Raw genomic sequence first — 19070 nt, 5'->3', positions numbered from 1 at the left:
TTACAAAGGTCCAAAACTGTCAAATGTCTCTCTCTCTCCTAAAAGATGTTTCCTTTCATCACAATGAATCTGTCTTCCACCTGAAAGCCGTGTGCCATCAAGACAGACATCTTTATCTAGCCGCGCGCAAAAATTGAAATGGCGCGTTTGGCTTGAGGCGAATCGCGTGGGCGCGCGCAATGCATATCGATATACGCCATTTACTTTTCATGGCCGTCAGAATATTATTATTACAACGCTGAAAGGGTACAAAATCCAAAATAAAGACAAATTATCCTAAGCACATACTCTGGAATCAAACTCTGGAAGAGGAACGCACACAAAAGGGCAAGAAGAAAATAAATAATACATTATAGGCTAAAGTCTATAAAATCTGTTTTAAAACGATACAGTGTTGTTCGCGCTCTAAAGGTTAAAGGCACGGCGGCGGCGCGCACAAACAGGTAACCAAGTAAACCGTTATCCTCCCTCACACTTGCGTTATACGCATATCTTTGTTAAATATGCGATTAAAACAAACATATACATCTGCTTTCAAATCTGAATAGCAAGATCAAATGTTGTTCTTGTAACTCGCCCCAGCTCGGGCAGGGTTGAGCTAATTGTAGCCTAATCCTGCCCCGGGGCGTTTGGAGAGCCTTGAGCAAGAATTCTTGTTCGTCTGTCCTCTGTTATTCGGGCTGGATCGCCGTGCCTTCAACGCGCTCTCACGCTTCAACAAAAAAGCGAGACGAAGACACGCCACGATCGATCTCATGTTTTAAAGAGGGCTGAAGATACATTTACAGCTATGTCTTCCAAGGCAAGGACGCAGCCTTGACTGACTCCCCTGTGTAGCTTTTTGTGGAAGTGTCTTTATGCCGACACCTCAGTGTTTAAAGCGAGTTTTTAAAGCCACAGCGACCCACATAGCGCTTCTGGTAGATTTCGCCGGATTCACAAACCTTTGCATTTGGATACCGTACGGAGATATCGTGGTGGTGGAGCGCCGAAGTGGGTGGACCGAGATTGTAAACATTTTTTGGTACGAAAAGTTGTTACTAAAGGACGAGCAACCTTCAAACGAGACTCTTCAGATTGCGTCGGACATCCTAAAATGTTTGAAACGGTACGGTGGATTTTATCCTATCCGATTGTTTCTCTGCTGTGCTATTCGTTGTCAATGTGTCGTGCTTGTGCCGTTTTAGGTCAGGGAGGGCTGATTTTGGGTATAAAATGAGAGGTCAGAGCGCGCTCTATGCGTACAGGAAGTGCGGTACTTGGCATATTTCACGCACTCCCGGGACTTGGCGCAGTTTTAAGAAATCAAACTATTATTATTTTTACTAAAATATGCGATTTTAGACGAAATCTGATTGGTCAAAGTCGCGTTTTCAGCGTTTGGTGACCTTTAGGGCGAGCACGAGCTGCTGCAATTTGTAAAAAAAGTGCGACAGTTATGATGAAAGTGATGCTTAAGGCCAGAAAGGATTTGGATGCTGTGTTCAATATCGAAACTTGCAACGGGATACAATATTAAATTAAGTTTATTTGCTTGCTTTTACAATGACACTGGACGGTAGATAACATTTTATTAATGTAAGTATGACTGACTGAATAAACTTGTGGCGTTGGATAAAACGTAAAGTGTAAATGTATCTTTATCAGTATATTTTAAAATATAATTCCCATATATACGTATTTGTTTGTATATAAACACCTGAACGCCCCTGAGGTAGGCAGCAGAAAATAATGGGTTTGCATCGCTTTAGGCATTGCGCCTACGGACACGCGACTTTAACCATCTGTCAAGGTGAAACAAGTCAATTTAAGTCAAATGTGGCCTTCGTAGTGCATATTATTTTTAAATGTAAACCACTGACATGACAATATATATTGGATATTTTTATATAGGCCTATATTGTAAAACAGCGCAGCATCATCAGCTCAAACGTTATTATATCATCATTTAAAATGCTTTTTTTTACCTTGAGTGTTTAAGTTGTATCTTACTTTCTTTATACATCTCATTTTAAAATGTAGATTTACTTTAAAACTTTAAGCTGTTGGTGATGTAGGTGCGCTCCAAAATCTTTAATGAGGAGTTTACACTCTCCTCTCGTCGCCTCTAGGTAGACACCTACAGTACCAGCACCCCCTCCTCTCTTTCTCCCTCTCTCTTTCTTTCGTGTTCACTAATAAGCATCACTTCGTTTCATCCCTCCGGCTCTATGAAAAAGGAGGTAAAAGAACCCCGGCCAAATTTCTTAATTAGATTTGCGCTGTTAATTCTTAAGGTAAAAACGCGATTTAGGAGATGTAAAAGTGCTCTCCCGACCAGCAGCGCACCTCAAATCTCGGAGATTGAAGGGAAGAGGGGTTTTTCTTTGACATTGTGCCGTTTGTACAGGAGGGAAGGAGTATGTCTCGACTCTCTTTGACCCGCTCCCCGGTGTCTCCTCTGGTCGCTCAGGGAATCCCGCTGCCGGCTCAGCTGACCAAATCCAACGCTCCGGTTCACATTGATGTAGGAGGACACATGTACACCAGCAGTCTGGCCACCCTCACCAAATACCCCGACTCCAGGTAAGAGCAACCTGTTGGGATGCTTGACGTGTTTTGGGATTTACTGGGATGGATGGGCGAGGCTGGATGTTGATGCATCACTTGTTTAGGTGCCCTATAGCATCCCTTATGATTTGTTACCACAAATTGGTTTGCTGGTACAGTAACTACTATACAGTAGTTTGCTGAATCTGATCTATAGATCAAAAACATGCACTTTCGCTATAATAAAACCTTGTAAGGGATATCAGAATTTACTATAGTAAAGGCAATAGTATACCACATTCTTCAGTTTGGTACGTTACAATCATTCTCTAATGGGACTGCAATCCTAAAACAAACAAAAACATGATCATAGACAAATAAACGATGTATTCGCTTACAGAATAAAAGCAATTTGTTGGTTCACATTACCCAGCAAGCAGATTTTTTTGGGTACCAATTTACTTTTTTAAATTAAAAACTAGTCTTGTATAGTGCAGATCATGAGTTGTCTACCAATGCCACTTGTAGATCTCTGTAATTCCAACCGGGGTCCCGGGTCCCAAAAGGGGGCCTCAAGATGACTTAAAATTATTTAAAAACAAAGCATTAAAAGGAGCAAACCAACTACAAGTTTGCGGATAAAGGGACACCACCTGTTAGAGACGACGTTGGCGTGCATGTTTGTGTGTTTGGTATGAAGAGAGAGCACGAGAGCTTTGCCACATCTGTTCAGGTTAACAGAGAGCGTGGCTCGCTCTGATTTATTAATGGATACGGAGCACGAGAGCACGGGGAGGAAAATGGGGGAGGGCGAAAAGCAGGCAGCATTTTAATTGCTTTTCGGAGAAAAAAAGGCAGAGATGAAAAACTAAGATTGCCCAAAGCTATATGGTGAAATTTTAACTGGGGGAACGGCAAGACCATATGAGAAAAAGACCACCGCGGGCACAAAGGAGGGAATTGGTTTTCCTATTAAGCGTTTTGCATTGGAGAGAAAGAAAGGGGGGAAGAAAGATAGATATGGAATGAAAGAATGAAATAGGAACATCATAACGAAGATAAAGTAGATTTAGCCAAAGTGCAGAAATAGACTACGACACGAATTTAGACGGTTGACCTTATTCCAGTGCTTAAATCAGGTTAAATAATCTACTTATATGTTCGCGGTTAAACTTATTTCAAATGTGAAATTTCAAGAGAAAATTTGTTTTTTTAGGGAAAGTCTCAAAACTCCTAAATGTGGTCAATGTGAAACAATTTTGAGCTTTTACTGCTTAAAATGTAAAACTGATTCATTAACATCTCCACGCAGAATCAGTCGTCTGTTTAATGGCACTGAACCGATCGTTTTGGACAGCCTGAAGCAACACTATTTCATCGACAGAGATGGAGAGATATTCCGCTTCATCCTGAGCTACCTGAGAACCAGCAAACTCCTCCTTCCCGATGACTTTAGGGTAAAGTGATGCACAAACACAGTGAATGTCTTTTTCTTCAGTAGGTCTGTACTTCTTGAAGCATTGGCCTTCACATCGATGGCATTCGGTTGAGATAGGGCCCAGAGGAACGGAGAAATAATGGTTTCAATTACATACAACAGAGGACATTTAAGGATTTATCTGCCTTTATCAAGAACATTATTACAATACTGTATATGATACATTGGTAATGCATTGTGTTAGTAGTGCAAAGGTCATGGGTCTGATTCCCAGGGGACTCACATACTGATATACCTGGAATAATACCTTGAAGTTGCTTTGCGATAAAAGTGTTTGCCAAATGCATAAATGTCACAAAAATTTTATTTTGAGCCACAACATGTTAATTTTAGGGAAAATAAAGACTCGTGGGGCGGTTTCCTGGACTGGGTTTATCCTAGTCCCAGACTAAAATAAATGTTTAAGCTGCCTTAATTTAAAAACATTACGCACTGGCATATCTTAAAGGGACACTCCACTTTTTTGAAAATATGCTCATTTTCCAGCTTCCCTAGAGTTAAACATTTGATTTTTACCGTTTTGGAATCCATTCAGCTGATCTCAGGGTCTGGCGGTACCACTTTTAGCATAGCTTAGCATAATCCATTGAATCTGATTAGACCATTAGCATTGCGCTAAATATTTTTCCTATTTTAAACTTGACTCTTCTGTAGTTAAATCGTGTACTAAGACTGAAAGAAAATTAAGCCTAGGAACTATACTCTCATTCGATGTTAACGGTCTAATCAGATTCAATGGATTATGCTAAGCTATGCTAAAGGTGGTACCACCAGACCCAGAGATCAGCTGAATGAATTCCAAAACAGTAAAAATCAAACGTTTAACTCTAGGGGAGCTGGAAAATGAGCGTATTTTCTAAAAAAAAGTGGAATGTCCCTTTAACATATATCAGTGCCATTGATGGACACCAGTATTGTTTTTTTGATTGAAAGCATGTTTGTAAAAACTACTTAAATGTCCTAATGTAACCAAGGCCTAATCCTTGATTAATCTAAACCTTGTCCAGGAAACTGCCCCGTTAAGTTTAATATCAAGCTAATCTGTGTAAGATACTACTTGTGACCTCACACACACACACTGTGAATGTTTTCCCTCAATGAAGGCAGATAAGTTAGTAAAGAACTACACCCGCCCGAGTTAAAATCACATGGGTAAAAGTAATTGTGTCAATGGGATTAATTAGGGTGGGACTGACTGTTTCCGCCTCAGGCTCCACGGCCGGCCTTCATCCGCTGAGTGAGGTGATTTTATAGCCGAACATAAAAAATGTATAGAACAGAACAGAGGAACATTACATCCCATTATGTTTGCATTCATAACTCAACAAAACGTACCGTGCCCTGACCTGTGCGACCGGGAAAACTCAACACTGACTAAGTGAACCGGTCGGCACGCGTGGCCCTGCGCAGCCGGGTTCTGCTGTTGTCGGTCGTGACTCCAGCGTATCAAGATCACCAAATCAATATGAGTGCTGGCACATGCCAAAATGTACAAAAGGTTATAACAAAAGCATTCGTTAGAGCCAAGAGAAGTTTTCAAAGCGTTCTGACATGAAAAGTTTTATTTTCAAGTAGCATAATTTTTTATGGTTAAATGTCTTTAAAAAGCAAATAATGAAATGCATTACTATTACTGGGTATGCACAAAATCTTCAAAATAAACATTATTAAAAAAGTAAAACTGACTGCACAAGTGTACTACATGAAACACCCTGTGACTAATACTGTATTGGTTTTATACCATACAGTACCATAATATTACCATATTACAGGTGAATACACTCTTTTTGTAATTGTAATTTAACCTATGTTCCGTTGTGTCAACCCACAATGCTAAATTGTTGTAACTCCTTGTTGGGTCAAATATAAATATTTTCTGGTTTAATCGAACCCAACAGCTGGGGTAATTTCTTTCTGGGTTAAAATGAGTTAAAAACAACCCATCATTTTTTTTTAGAGTATATGTGGCAAGTTTGGCCCAAAGTGAGTGTTTCACTTTCTTGTGACAAAAATACTTAACATTATACTATGATAATATATTTTTTGCTTCTAAATCTTTCCCTGCCAGCGTTTTAAAAACAGTTGCCAGACAGCCCCAACATTTTTCATGATTTTCACAAGTTTAATGCCTTCCAGAAAAATTTTCTTCTTTAAGTATATAAACATATCACAAACCCTCTACTTTCAGACAAAAAAGTTTTATCCTACCTTCATTAGTTCTCTTTTATCACCTCTGAAATATGGGTAGGTTTAAGTAAAATTTAAGCAAAAAGCTGAGATAATTCAATTTTTGTTAAGGACTTATGAAAGAAATCAGATTCAGAGGGATCCTCAAAACATACACGGAATACAGCTGTTTGCCCCAGGACGATACATCTGAGTTTTATAAGTTGGGTAAGCGGTATTACGGATGGCCGGAAATACTCGTCATTGGCAGGGAAGCGATTTATCTTAATTGACGAGGAAAGAGTTAAAAGGTTTAAAGACAAGAAAGCCATCATGAGAAGCACTGCTATAACTCTGTGTTTACACCAGACGCGTTTGAGGCGTCAAATTCGCGTCTACCGTGCGTAGTTGGACGCTTGAACATATTGAGTGTACTCGTTTCATGAGTGTTCGTGCACGTGAAATTCTAGTCATCAAGACATTCACGCGGAAATTCACGCCGTGGGAGGGGCTTCTGCGATTCCGCTCACTTCCTGTAATCACGTCACTATTAGAGCAAGCTCCTTGTTGGTTAACGGGGTGCGTTTTTCCGCCAAAGTTCAGATTTTTCAACTCCTGCGGCAACTCTCAATTCGCCTCATTCGTGCCGCGCTAAACGCCTTTTCCGTGTCGCAAGACCTCCAGACGCGAGTCAACGTGTCTTTACATTGACTTAACATTGAAATCACTTGCGCTTGACACCTCTAACGCGGCTGGTGTGAACGCAACATTAAACATTCAGAAACCAACAGGCTGGTCTGTAAAACCCACACCATAAACATGCAGGGTTGTTTGAACTCATGGTTGGGTAAAATATGGACAAACCCAACAGCTGGTTTGAATTAACCTAGAAGATGTCCATATTTGACCCAACCATGGGTTGAAACTAGGGATGCACCGATAGGATTTTTTGGGCCGATACCGATTTAAACAGACAACTTCTGGCCGATACCGATATTAAACACTTGTATACAATACTATACAGTTGGTCTATTAGCTAGTTTATTTCTGCATCAAAATATTTTTCCTGAACATGGATTTGATCTAATTAACATTCAACTGACCAACATAATAAGATAGGCACATTAAGCTAAAACAAATATAAAAAGGCAACATGACAACCTTCAAAGGTGGTTTTTGCTATTCAGCATTTATTTTATTAACAACATTAACTCATTTTTTTACATATAATGGATTTCTTTATGCAGTTAATTAATAAACAATCGGTATCGGCCTTTCTTGTGCTATTGCCGATATGCCGATGGTTTTAAATTCATCAAAAATCGACCGATAAATATCGGCGGCCGATACATCGGTGCATCACTAGTTGAAACCATCCAGAGTAGGTTAGTTTAAACCTAATGGTTGGATATGTTTATATTTAAAGGTACAGTGTGTAGATTTTAGTGGCATCTAGAGGTGAGACTGTGAATTGCAACCAACGCCATAGTCCACATCTTATCCCTCTCTTTCGAAACACAATGAGAACCTATGGTAGCGGCCAAAGGACAAACATTTCGTTGCTCTGTAGAGCAGTTTGTCCATTTAGGGCTAGCGTAGAAACTTCCATGTAAGGAGACCCGCGGTGTATGTAAATAAAAACGGCTCATTCTAAGTTAATAAAAAACAATATTCATTATATAAGGTCTTAATACACCACTGAAACTTGCATTTATTTAAACTATGTATACTTAAACAGGTGGTTGGAGATGATGCGATATGATTGGTCCTCTTCCAGTCATCCATTTCATTTCCATATCGATTGCTTCAATCAATGCCATTCTAGCTCTCTTAGAAAAGTTTGCTCTCAAAATATATATGCCATGTATAACATCCACTCTTATTTGTCCATACGGATATAGCCTGAAGACTAAACTCTCTCTCTCTCTCGTGTGGGCCGATGCTTTTAGATTCCCTTTCCTGAATGTGACTCACACAAGGAGGCTCTGTTAAAACATACCCAGCCCTTGCCATAGACCTGGGAAAGAAGCTGAGCTTGTTTTTCTTTGAATTAGCAAGAGCCCGAAGGCCTAAAGTCTCCGTATCCATGTTGTCAGCAGCAGTATGTGCAAAAGAAAGGAAGAGAGGGAAAAAGAGGGAGAGAAAGAGGAGAGTCTGAGGGAGGGGTGCGGGCAAGAAAACAACTCCTTTTCTTGTGGTAATTGTAAAAGCGTTGTGTCTGAGATGGTCGCTGCTGTTGTTGGTGGCGTAGCCTGCAGTGAAATGAGTAGGTTTACAGGGCGGGTATGAAGAACCAGAGGAAGATCATGGTCGTATCTCACATGGCCACCAGGCTTAAAACCAAACAAGTGCATTAGCATTAAGAACTGAATGGGTTTTAATATTTCCATGCTTATATTTACAATAATTCATTTTTTTAAACACAAATGATACAACCACTTTATAAAACAGTAAGGCCTGGTTTCACAGACCAGGCTTAGGTAAAGCCATGACTAGGCCTTAGTTAAATTAAGATGTTTAAGCATCTTTTATAAACATGCCTTAGAAAAAGATGTTACTGGTGTATCTTGAGACAATTCAATGGCATTGGTGTATTTTAAGATCTGTAATTGCAAGTTATTTTCAGTCAAGACAGCTCAAATGTGTCTTAGTCTAGGACTTTCCTTAAGTCTCGTCTGTGAAACCAGGAGTTAATGTCTTTAAATTTATGGATTTGGCAGTCGCTTTTATCCAAATTGACTTACTGTGCATACATATTATTAGTATGTGTGTTCAATAGGAATCAAACCCATGACCTTCGCGCTTGCTGCTAAGAGCAATACTCTAGCATTGAGCTACCATCTTTATTTTCCCGAATTTGTCCACACAAGCCTTTTATGGTGGATGTATATAGAGAGATATTATAGAGTTTTTGGTGTTTGTAATGGCAGGACTGAAGCACGTTGCCATCTGCTTTAGTAGAAAGTGCTTTAATAAAAGGCGAGTGTAAATATGCTGTAGGGTGAAGGACGCCTCAGGCTCAGGCAGGCAATCTGTGCTGTCTGACCACATTGTGTGTGTATGAAGGGAGAGCCGTGGGGCCTGTGCCCCCCATCCCCTGCCCCGATCCTGTCTATAGATGGGTCAGATGTGCTAAGCCGCTTCATGTGTTGGTCTGCTTGCAAGCTACATCCTGAATTATAGAAATTAATTAATTTAGGGGTTCAACTTCTCAATATTTTGTGCCCTCTTTTTGTATCCTTATATATGTAATTCTTTGCACTGATGCAACTTATATTAGGGGAAACGTTTCTAGATGTATGTTTTGTTTAGTTAGTTCATCACACCCTTCCTAGTGTCTTTTTTCTTTTTGACATATTTGTTTCCTCTATTGTTTGTTTGCTCATAGATTTGTTTATTTGTTATATGTATGGTTTGTTTGCTTGTTTTTTGTGTGTATTTTCTCTGTTGTTTGTTTGCTCATTGATTTGTTTGTTTCTTCTATGGTTTGTTTGGTTGTTGTTTTTTGTTTATTCTGTAGTTTGTTTGCTCATTGGTTTGTTTGTTTATTTGTTTTTGTATGGTTTGTTTGCTTGTTTTTTGTGCATTTTCTTTATTGTTTTGCTCATTAATTTGTTTGTTTCTTCTTTTGTTTGGTCATAGATTTGTTTGTTTATTTGTTTCCTCTATTGTTTGTTTGGTCATAGATTTGTTTATTTGTTTTCTGTATGGTTTGTTTGCTTGTTTTTTGTGTGTATTTTCTCTGTTGTTTGTTTGCTCATTGATTTGTTTGTTTCTTCTATGGTTTGTTTGGTTGTTGTTTTTTGTTTATTCTGTAGTTTGTTTGCTCATTGATTTGTTTGATTATTTGTTTTTTGTATGGTTTGTTTGCTTGTTGTTGTTTTTTTGTGTATTTTCTATATTGTTTTGCTCATTAATGTTTTTTGTTTGTTTGCTCATAGATTTGTTTGTTTATTTGTTTCCTGTATGGTTTGTTTGCTTGTTGATGTATTTGTTTATTTGTTTCCTCTATTGTTTGTTTGCTCATAGATTTGTTTGTTTATTTGTTTTCTATTTGGTTTGTTTGCTTGTTGTTTTTCTGTGTATTTTCTCTGTTGTTTGTTTGATCATTGATTTGTTCGTTTGTTTCCTCTATGGTTTGTTTGGTTGTTGACGTATTCGTTTTCTTTATTGTTTGTTTGCTTATTTGTTTTCTGTATGATTGATTTGCTTGTTGTTTATTTTCTCTATTGTTTGTTTGCTCATTGATTTGTTTGTTTATTTGTTTCTTGTATGGTTTGTTTGCTTGTTGACATCTTTGTTTAGTTGTTTCCTTTATTGTTTGTTTGCTTATTTGTTTTAGGGTATGATTGGTTTGCTTGTTGTAGTTTTTTTTCTCTATTGTTTGTTTGCTGATGGATTTGTTTGTTTATTTGTTTTTTCTATGGTTTGTTTGTTTGTTGTATTATCTGTTTATTTATGTCCTCTATTGTTTGTTTGCTTAAAGATTTATTTGTTTATTTATTTGTTTCCTCTTCTCTGTTGTTTGTTTGCTCATTGATTTGTTTGTTTGTTTCCTCAATGCTTTGTTTGGTTGTTGATGTATTTGTTTCCTTTATTGTTTATTTGCTTATTTGTTTTCTGTATGATTGGTTTGCTTGTTGTAGTTTTTTCTCTATTGTTTGTTTGCTGATGGATTTGTTTGTTTATTTGTTTCTTCTATGGTTTGTTTGTTTGTTTGTTGAATTATCTGTTTATTTATGTCCTCTATTGTTTGTTTGCTTAAAGATTTATTTGTTTATTTATTTGTTTCCTCTATGGCTTGTTTGCTTGTTGAATTATTTGTTTCCTCTATTGTTTGTTTGCTCATATATTTGTTTGTTTATTTGTTTTATGTGATTTGTTTGTTTGTTTGCTCATTGATTTGTTTGTTTATTTGATTTCTGTATGGTTTGCTTGCTTGTGGCTTTATTTGCTGTATGTTTTGTTTGTTCACTAATTTGTTTGCTTTTAGGTTGATTTGTTTGCTCTTTAGATTGTTTTATTTGTTTGCTTAATGGGTTGTTTGTTTATTCATTTGATCTCTTTGTTTGCTTTGCTTATTTTCATTAATTTGCTTGTACCATGGTGTGTGTTTGTTTACTCTGTTTTGTTTGTTCATTTATTGGTTTGGTCGATGTTTTTGCTACTTTTGTCTGTTCATTTATTTGTTTGTATATTCAAATTTCCTTCATTTCAACATTCCACGTTCTGTCTCTCCGTACACGTTTTCACATCCATGTGTTGTTCCCGCAGGAGTTCCAGCTGTTGTACGAGGAGGCTCGGTACTACCAGCTGACGCCTATGGTTAAAGAGCTGGAGCGCTGGAAACAGGACCGGGAGCAGCGGCGGACCTCTCAGCCCTGCGAGTGCCTGGTGGTGCGGGTGACCCCTGACCTGGGCGAGAGGATCGCCATCAGTGGGGACAAGGCCCTCATAGAGGAGATTTTCCCAGAGACAGGGGACGTCATGTGTAATTCCGTCAATGCTGGCTGGAACCAAGACCCGACCCACGTTATTCGCTTTCCACTGAATGGCTACTGCAGGCTCAACTCTGTGCAGGTACAGCATTGCCTAATTTGTCACCTTGTGAATCCAGGCTTAAATCTCAATACCAAATTATGAGATTAGGAGCAGCAAAGTTTAATTTTTACATTCATTTCAATCTTTGGCATGAAACTGTATATAAGTGTATATAATGATACATTTCAAATGGTGACTAGTGTATAAACTCACATTAGAGGTCAGAAGTGTCAATCACTTAACATGGGAGGCTATATAGAGGCTGTGTGTGACAAAATTTTCACCATGATACTTATCAGTCGTTCTTTGAATACACAAATGTTAGACACAGACTTTAAATGTACTTTGGTTTTGCTTGGTTGATTGGATAGATATTTATCATGATGTGTCTTGAAGGCAGTTTAAGTGCAGCATCCAAATAGATAGAGATGTGAGATGGTGAGAGGTTTAACAGGCAGGTGTGGTTTTACAGCTGCAGAAGTGAGATGATCTCACATACTTCACGAATTGGCTGTTTAAAAGGTGCCATAACACATGTATACATAACGCGCGCAGATGTTATAACGTCCAGTACTTTGAGTCCTAGAGGCGATGGTAATGTAGGAATATCTAGCCGTGAAAACGAGAGGAGAAGAGAGGGAAATTATATGCATAATTTATTTGTAGCTCATCCTTAAGACAAATCTCTCCGGTTGAAAAAGTGCTCCAACATTTCTGCGCCCCGAGCGTTTTAAACACACATGCTGCATTTTTAATACCGTACTTTGGTTTCTTTGAACAACCTAAACTGGTTTAAGCTACTTTTTACACACGCCTAATCGACTTACTTTATAACTAATTACTGCGTCCGATAACGCTCGTGTTTTTGCGCACTCAACCAGCTGATTCACGCGGGCGGATTTTTTCAGCGTCACACGTCTCGGGTGTTCGCAAAAACCCACCTACGAAGTTTGAGTAGATGAGAGAAGAATGACAGTGGACGAGAGACATATACAAACACAGAGTGAGAGAGATGAGTTTGCTGGCAAGAAATCGTAGCCGTTTACTGTAAGAAATTTAAAAATGATGCAACCATCAGAGAAGCGAGTGTAATGTCAAGATCATAAGCTTTTAGATTTCAATGCATGAATATTTGGAAGGCTGCAGACATCCTATATCCTATATTATTTCTCATTACCTCCTACACGGTTTTACATATAGACGTGCTTTATTAAGGATGTGTGCTCAGTGGTAGAGCATTGCGTACATACATACTGATTAAAGTGCTTTCCTTGTAAGTTGCATTGGATGAAAGTATCTGCCAGATGCATAAATGTAAATGCAATGTAAATGAATATTCTAATCCATGCATAATACCATAGTTTGTTAAAGGGACACTCCACTTTTTTTGAAAATATGCTCATTTTCCAGCTCCTCTAGAGTTAAACATTTGATTCTTACCGTTTTGGAATCCATTCAGCTGATCTCCCGGTCTGACGCTAGCACTTTTAGCATAGCTTAGCATAATCCATTTAATCTGATTAGACCATTAGCATCGAGCTAAAAAATAACCAAAGAGTTTGGATAATTTTCCTATTTTAAACTTGACTCTTCTGTAGTAACATTGTGTACTAAGACTGACAGAAAATTAAAAGTTGCGATTTTCTCGGCAGATATGGTTAGGAACTATACTCTCATTCTGGCGTAATAATCAAGGACTTTGCTGCTGTGGCATGGTTGCAGGAGGCACATTGATATTACAAAGCAGCCGAAAATAGTCCGCTTAGTAACTTTCAATGGCAGGGGACTATTTTCGGGCACTGCGTAATATCATTGCGCCTCCTGCAGCCGTGTTACGGCAGCAAAGTCTTTGATTATTAACCCAGAATGAGAGTATAGTTCCTCGCCATATCTGCCTAGAAAATCACAGCTTTTATTTTCCCATCGGTCTTAGTACACGATGTAACTACAGAAGAGTCAAGTTTTAAATAGGACAATTATTGAAATTCTTTGGTTATTTTTTAGCGTGGTGCTAATGGTCTAATCAGATTTAATGGATTATGCTAAGCTATGCTAAAAGTGCTAGCGCCATACCCGGAGATCGGCTGAATAAATTCCAAACCGGTAAAAATCAAATGTTTAACCCTAGGGAGCTGGAAAATAAGCATATTTTCAAAAAAAAGTGTCCCTTTAAAAGCAAATAGAAAGATGGATTGACATAAATTCATGTATAATGGAAGTTATTTTGTTTTTACCAACTGTAGTTCGATTACATTGAAGTGAACACTACAACATTCTTGTAATCTTTGACATGAAGTTGCCAAATCTTACAGAAAAGCTTAGAAATTGTACGAACTTCAAAGTCGCCCGATTTTTGCATCATTACTTTTTTTGTAACTCTGATGCAATTGGGTCTTAACAAGGATAGCACACGATGCTTTAAAATGAAATCTTTGGTCCTTAAATCAGCCGGTCGAACTCTTTCATACCTCATCCGTGTATGTCGTAAGCAGCGCTCATTTCCTCTACAAGTTTCTCCGCAGCGTCAACTTCCAAAGTGAGGATAAGGCTGGACATTTTTTCTCAGGCCCTGTGCAGTTGATTCCCTCTTCATTTTTTTTTTTTTTTGGCGGAGGGACTTTTATCTGGCTTCGTAGCCCCAAGCCACAACTTTCATTTTCATGTGAAGCACACTTGAAAGAAGTGCAGGAGTAAGTGAATACTAGAGGCGGCACGTATTGAATTTCAAAAAAATCTACAAGCGCTCCGGCAGATAAAACATTTCGTTTGGTTTTCGTTCGGAACGACGGCGACAGCGGACGGGCCTTTCGGTGAGGGATCTCTGACAGTAGCCCAGATGATCTGTGTTGGGTTTGTAATGAAAGACTCTGGCGTCTTCAGTGTGGGGCTGTCAGTAGGGGAGCCTATTCTCATTTGACTCCGCATCAAACCCCTGTAAACAGCCCAGGGGATGTCTGCTCGCTTCTTCCCATCCCGGGTGGATGGTCTGGATTGAGAAGCGTCTGAGGGTAATGGAAGCGTGAAGTTGTTGATAGCGCCGTTACTGATATTGCACATTTTAAATGCGTCTTGATGCAACTATGTGAAGTGCTGATAGACTGGCATAAATAAGTGTTTACTCCAAAAAAGTTGAAATACAGAAAGGCTCAGTGAATGAAACAGTTTGATCAGTTTTAGTTTAAAGTACATTTTTATCAGACGAACAATCAATTTAAGGAGACAGTACACCTAAAAAGTAGTGCTGGGCAAAGATTAATCGCGATTAATTGCATACAAAATAAAAGTGATTTTTGCCGTAACATATGAGTGATATATATATATATATATATACATATATATATATATATATACACACACATTCATGTATGTATTTAAGAAACCTTTACATGTGTATGTATATATATTTATTAATATTTTTATTTATTCTATATAAATATATATAAATGCTTCTTTTATATATTTGTTTTTTTAGATTTTAAAATCTTTTTAAAATCTTTTTAAAAGATTTTTTGTCCATATGTATTTCCGCAAACATTGAACGTAAGATTAACGTTAATCTAAGTACTAGTCTTCTCCACTCGACTGTGTTGACTTTTTCAGCATACATTTTTCATCTTGCATCAAAATTGTATTGTATTTCACATAATTGTATGCATTTGAAAATTAGAGATGGGTTCTGTCTTAATGTACCCAAGTGTACCTATAATACAAGAGTTTATACAAGTTTGTTACTCTTAATTTCTTTTTATTGATTACCCTTGTAAACTTATGTTCACTGTTCTTTTTAATAAATATATTATTAAAATATACAAGTATAAAAAAAATCTATTCGAAAATCGAGCTGAGAATCAAAATCGAATCGATGGCTTGTGAATCGAAGTCGAATTGATCTGGAACATCTGAATCGATACCCATATTTATATATATATATAAATTAGAAAATTCTAAAATGAATACATGTATGTGTGAGTGTGTGGTTAAATATAAATAATAATTTATATAATAAATAATAATAATTACAGACAGTACACACACACACACACACATATATATATATATATATATATTATGCAAAAAAATAACTTTTATTTTGTATGTGATTATTCGTGATTAATAGCGCTACTAAAAATTTTAATTCTGCCATTACCCCTAAAGCCATTCAAAATACGAAAACTGACCTCCACGGCCTTCCATTGTGTGAAGTGCAGTCTCATATTATGAGATTAAAAAACGTTTGATTTTACATTGATTTCCATCTTAGACATGACCTTACTCAGTCAATATTAAAAGATATCAAGGTTATATTTTCACACCTATCTGATGATTTATGAAAGAATGACCCAAAACTTTCCCTGGTTTCTAGGTCTTGGAGAGACTCTTCCAAAAAGGGTTCAGCATGGTGGCGTCATGCGGCGGGGGCGTCGACTCCTCCCAGTTCAGCGAATACATCCTGAGTCGAGAGGACAGACGGTGTCAAAGCAGCCACACGCCCATCAGGATAAAACAGGAGCCTCTGGACTAGCCGGCTCTTGCGCCAACCACGAACACCTCAGTCTGCTTTTGAAGAAGAAAAAAAATGCCAACGGACAAACACAAGACATTCATTTCCAAGAAGAATCTTCTGCTTGACTCTTCGAACTCTTGAATTTAAGACTGAAATGTTAGTAAATATATGAGTAATGGCTTCATTGGATGACCCTTCTTCTTTATAAATCAAAGCGAGGATAGAGTTTAAACCACCCCGGTTCACCTCGAATTGAATCTGCTGGCACATTTATGTAAAATACGGTGCAGATTTTGTTGTTGTAGCTTATTTTACCACTACACGATCTCTTTCGGCTGGATCGTTGCAAAACCAAACCGCCAGACTTTCCGATCTCACGGGTGAAGAATTAAACTGCACAAAATACCAAGTCTGTCCTGTGCAGAATCCATTTGTAATAATCTAGATATCTAACGTTCTCATTTTCCAGTCTCATCTATGTAAAACAGATCTTTTATGACCTACAGATTTATTGCTGTTGTTTCACTACATGAAGGATTCGAGAGCAGTTCGGTTGTGAGTGCAGTCTCTGTCCATGCTTTGACTAGAGGCTACATGGCTAAAGCAGACAGCCTGGTAATGCATTCAGAGAGGTTTTTTTGTCCGAGCATGTCCGAAGGGAAACCTGGACTCATTTGCGAGAGCTTTTCTGATGGCATCGCTAAATCCACCACCCTATATTACACGAAAAGGGCGCTCACTATCTTTCTCTCTTGCTGGTTTCTTCAAACCAGCCTTGAATGTACCAAAACGGTTTATTCTTGCATACGGCAACGTACGAATTCCTAACATTCATTATATGTGATTGCTTTAATAGCCGAGGATAAATTTAAGCAAAGATCTCTTGTAGATAAAACCAACATTTTGTTTGAAGGCAGCTTGAAAAAAATGAGATTATGGAGATTGCGAATGAATGCAATGCTCCAGGGCTCTTTGCACTGTATATAAGCTCAGAGATGTTGGGTTACGGGTCAGACTCCTCACCAGGAGCTAAGGTCACTTTCCCACCATCTCGTTTTTTTCTCGTATCAGAGATGCGCGGTGAGAGAACAGAGCTTGAAAGGTTAATTCGGTGGCTGGTAAACAGACTGAAATGCGTAATGTGTTGTAAAATGAGATCATTTCAAAAGTTACATTGAATCGCGCTGCGTGTTGTCTTAACTCGACAGCATCATGTTTTTATGCTATCCGATAAATATGTACATAATGGCTCACAGCAGGATTGCATTCCCCTAAATGCAATTTTTGGTTTCGAGTTCAGAGACAAGATTATAAAAAATTGCCCTTAAGGATTCATCCTCGCAAATGCAAAAAAAGGGTCGTTGAACTGGTCTCCGGTGCAAAGAGCGAACCAGGTCAGCCATTGCATAGATCTTAATTTAAATACTGCACTAATGGATGTTGTGTCAAGATGTATATTGCAGTACGGTCCAAATGTATATTATTTAAATAAAACATTTTTTTGTAATGGATTATTATTGATATGAATCATAGTGGTACGTCAGGCATGTGTTTATTTGAATCGTCACATTCTTTTTGTAATTGGTGTTGATAAAATGAACTTTTAATAAATTGTTGGATTTCTTTCCCTATTTTAAACCATTGAACTTTTTTTGACTTGAATGCCCAAGCTCACAATTTCTACCTGATAAAATAAAATCTATCTATCTATCTATCTATCTATCTATCTATCTATCATCTATCTGGGTGATTCTCAAGAAATCCAGACTTAAAAGGTGTCCAGCATCAGATTTTTTTTTAAAAGCCCTTGAAGCTTGCACATATAAGATTAAGGTTTGAACTTACTATAACCATTATTTTTAGAGGATTTAAAAAATTTCCTATAGAATTATTTACATTTTTAGATTATCATTATTAAAAATGATCATTACTGCAACATGATATTACATTAAATATATACATTTACAAACTCATGTTTCGGTAATGAGAACTAAAAAGATGTCTAGGTACTATGACAAACAAAATTTCAACTTTTATCTGGAGAGAAAAAAATTAACTGCTTACCTGGTAGCCATCTTGAATGTCACAGTCAATTATGTCCCTTTCAACATTTTTTGTTTTTTAAATGTTAGTTCCTTGAGGGCTTAAACAATGATTGAAAATTGTTGCGGAGGATGAGAGAGTTAATTTTGGACACATATTATTGTCTCTATATTTACCAATGATCACCAAATACCACATGTTTCTTTACTGTAAATGTTTATAGTATAAAATTATAAATATAGTTTAAATAATAAATATTTCCATGTCAAAGAACCCAAATCCAGTCATGGACACGTTGCGGTAATGAAAATTTCCCCCTTAAATGTGGAAAAAACAACAAAATTGGTTTGTATGATGTCATTTGAAATCATGTGCAAAATAGTACATGAAGAGATGTTTGTAACTGTATGCTTCTTATTTTGATACTCTTACTTTGCATTTACTTTTTTTTATCAAAATGTTTCATGACACCTCATAAGTCTAATTTTGTGAGAATCACCCAAATGCGTAAAAAAACTAAAGACTTCAAAATTCATAAAAGTTGTTCATCTGTGAATATTATTTTGTTAAAAAGTGTAAGAGTCAAACTTTTGTTAAAAACAGAGCTTATATAAAATAGAAAAATCTGTAGTCATATACTCACCAAACCTGTGTAAATTACTTGTTGCAGATGGCAGTGATATTTTTGACCCATAATGGGTAAATATTGGACAGAACACACTGCTGGCTGGGTTATAAATTTTACCCAATGTTGGGTTGTTGTTATGCAACCATGGGGTATAATAATTC

The 19070-nt window shown here is 37.5% G+C and overlaps 1 protein-coding gene across 2 annotated transcripts; it reads left to right on the top strand.

The window, feature by feature from the left end:
- On the top strand, positions 1–17745 carry kctd15a (potassium channel tetramerization domain containing 15a). Of its 2 annotated transcripts, none has more exons than XM_055192441.2 (5): positions 1–802; positions 2390–2565; positions 3842–3986; positions 11468–11773; positions 16098–17745. In XM_055192441.2, the coding sequence occupies exons 1-5, from the start codon at positions 791–793 to the stop codon at positions 16254–16256; spliced, it is 798 nt and encodes a 265-aa protein (XP_055048416.1). In that variant the 5' UTR covers positions 1–790; the 3' UTR covers positions 16257–17745. The 2 variants fall into 2 exon arrangements, with proteins under 2 accessions (XP_055048416.1, XP_055048417.1); XM_055192442.2 differs by lacking the exon at positions 1–802 and adding an exon at positions 817–1108.
- Positions 17746–19070: the final 1325 nt, after the last annotated feature.

The sequence above is a fragment of the Misgurnus anguillicaudatus genome, chromosome 6 (assembly GCF_027580225.2).
Source record: "Misgurnus anguillicaudatus chromosome 6, ASM2758022v2, whole genome shotgun sequence".
Classification (NCBI taxonomy): domain Eukaryota; kingdom Metazoa; phylum Chordata; class Actinopteri; order Cypriniformes; family Cobitidae; genus Misgurnus; species Misgurnus anguillicaudatus.
The sequence above is the reverse complement of the archived record's forward strand: the minus strand, read 5'-3'. Positions and strand labels throughout refer to the sequence as shown.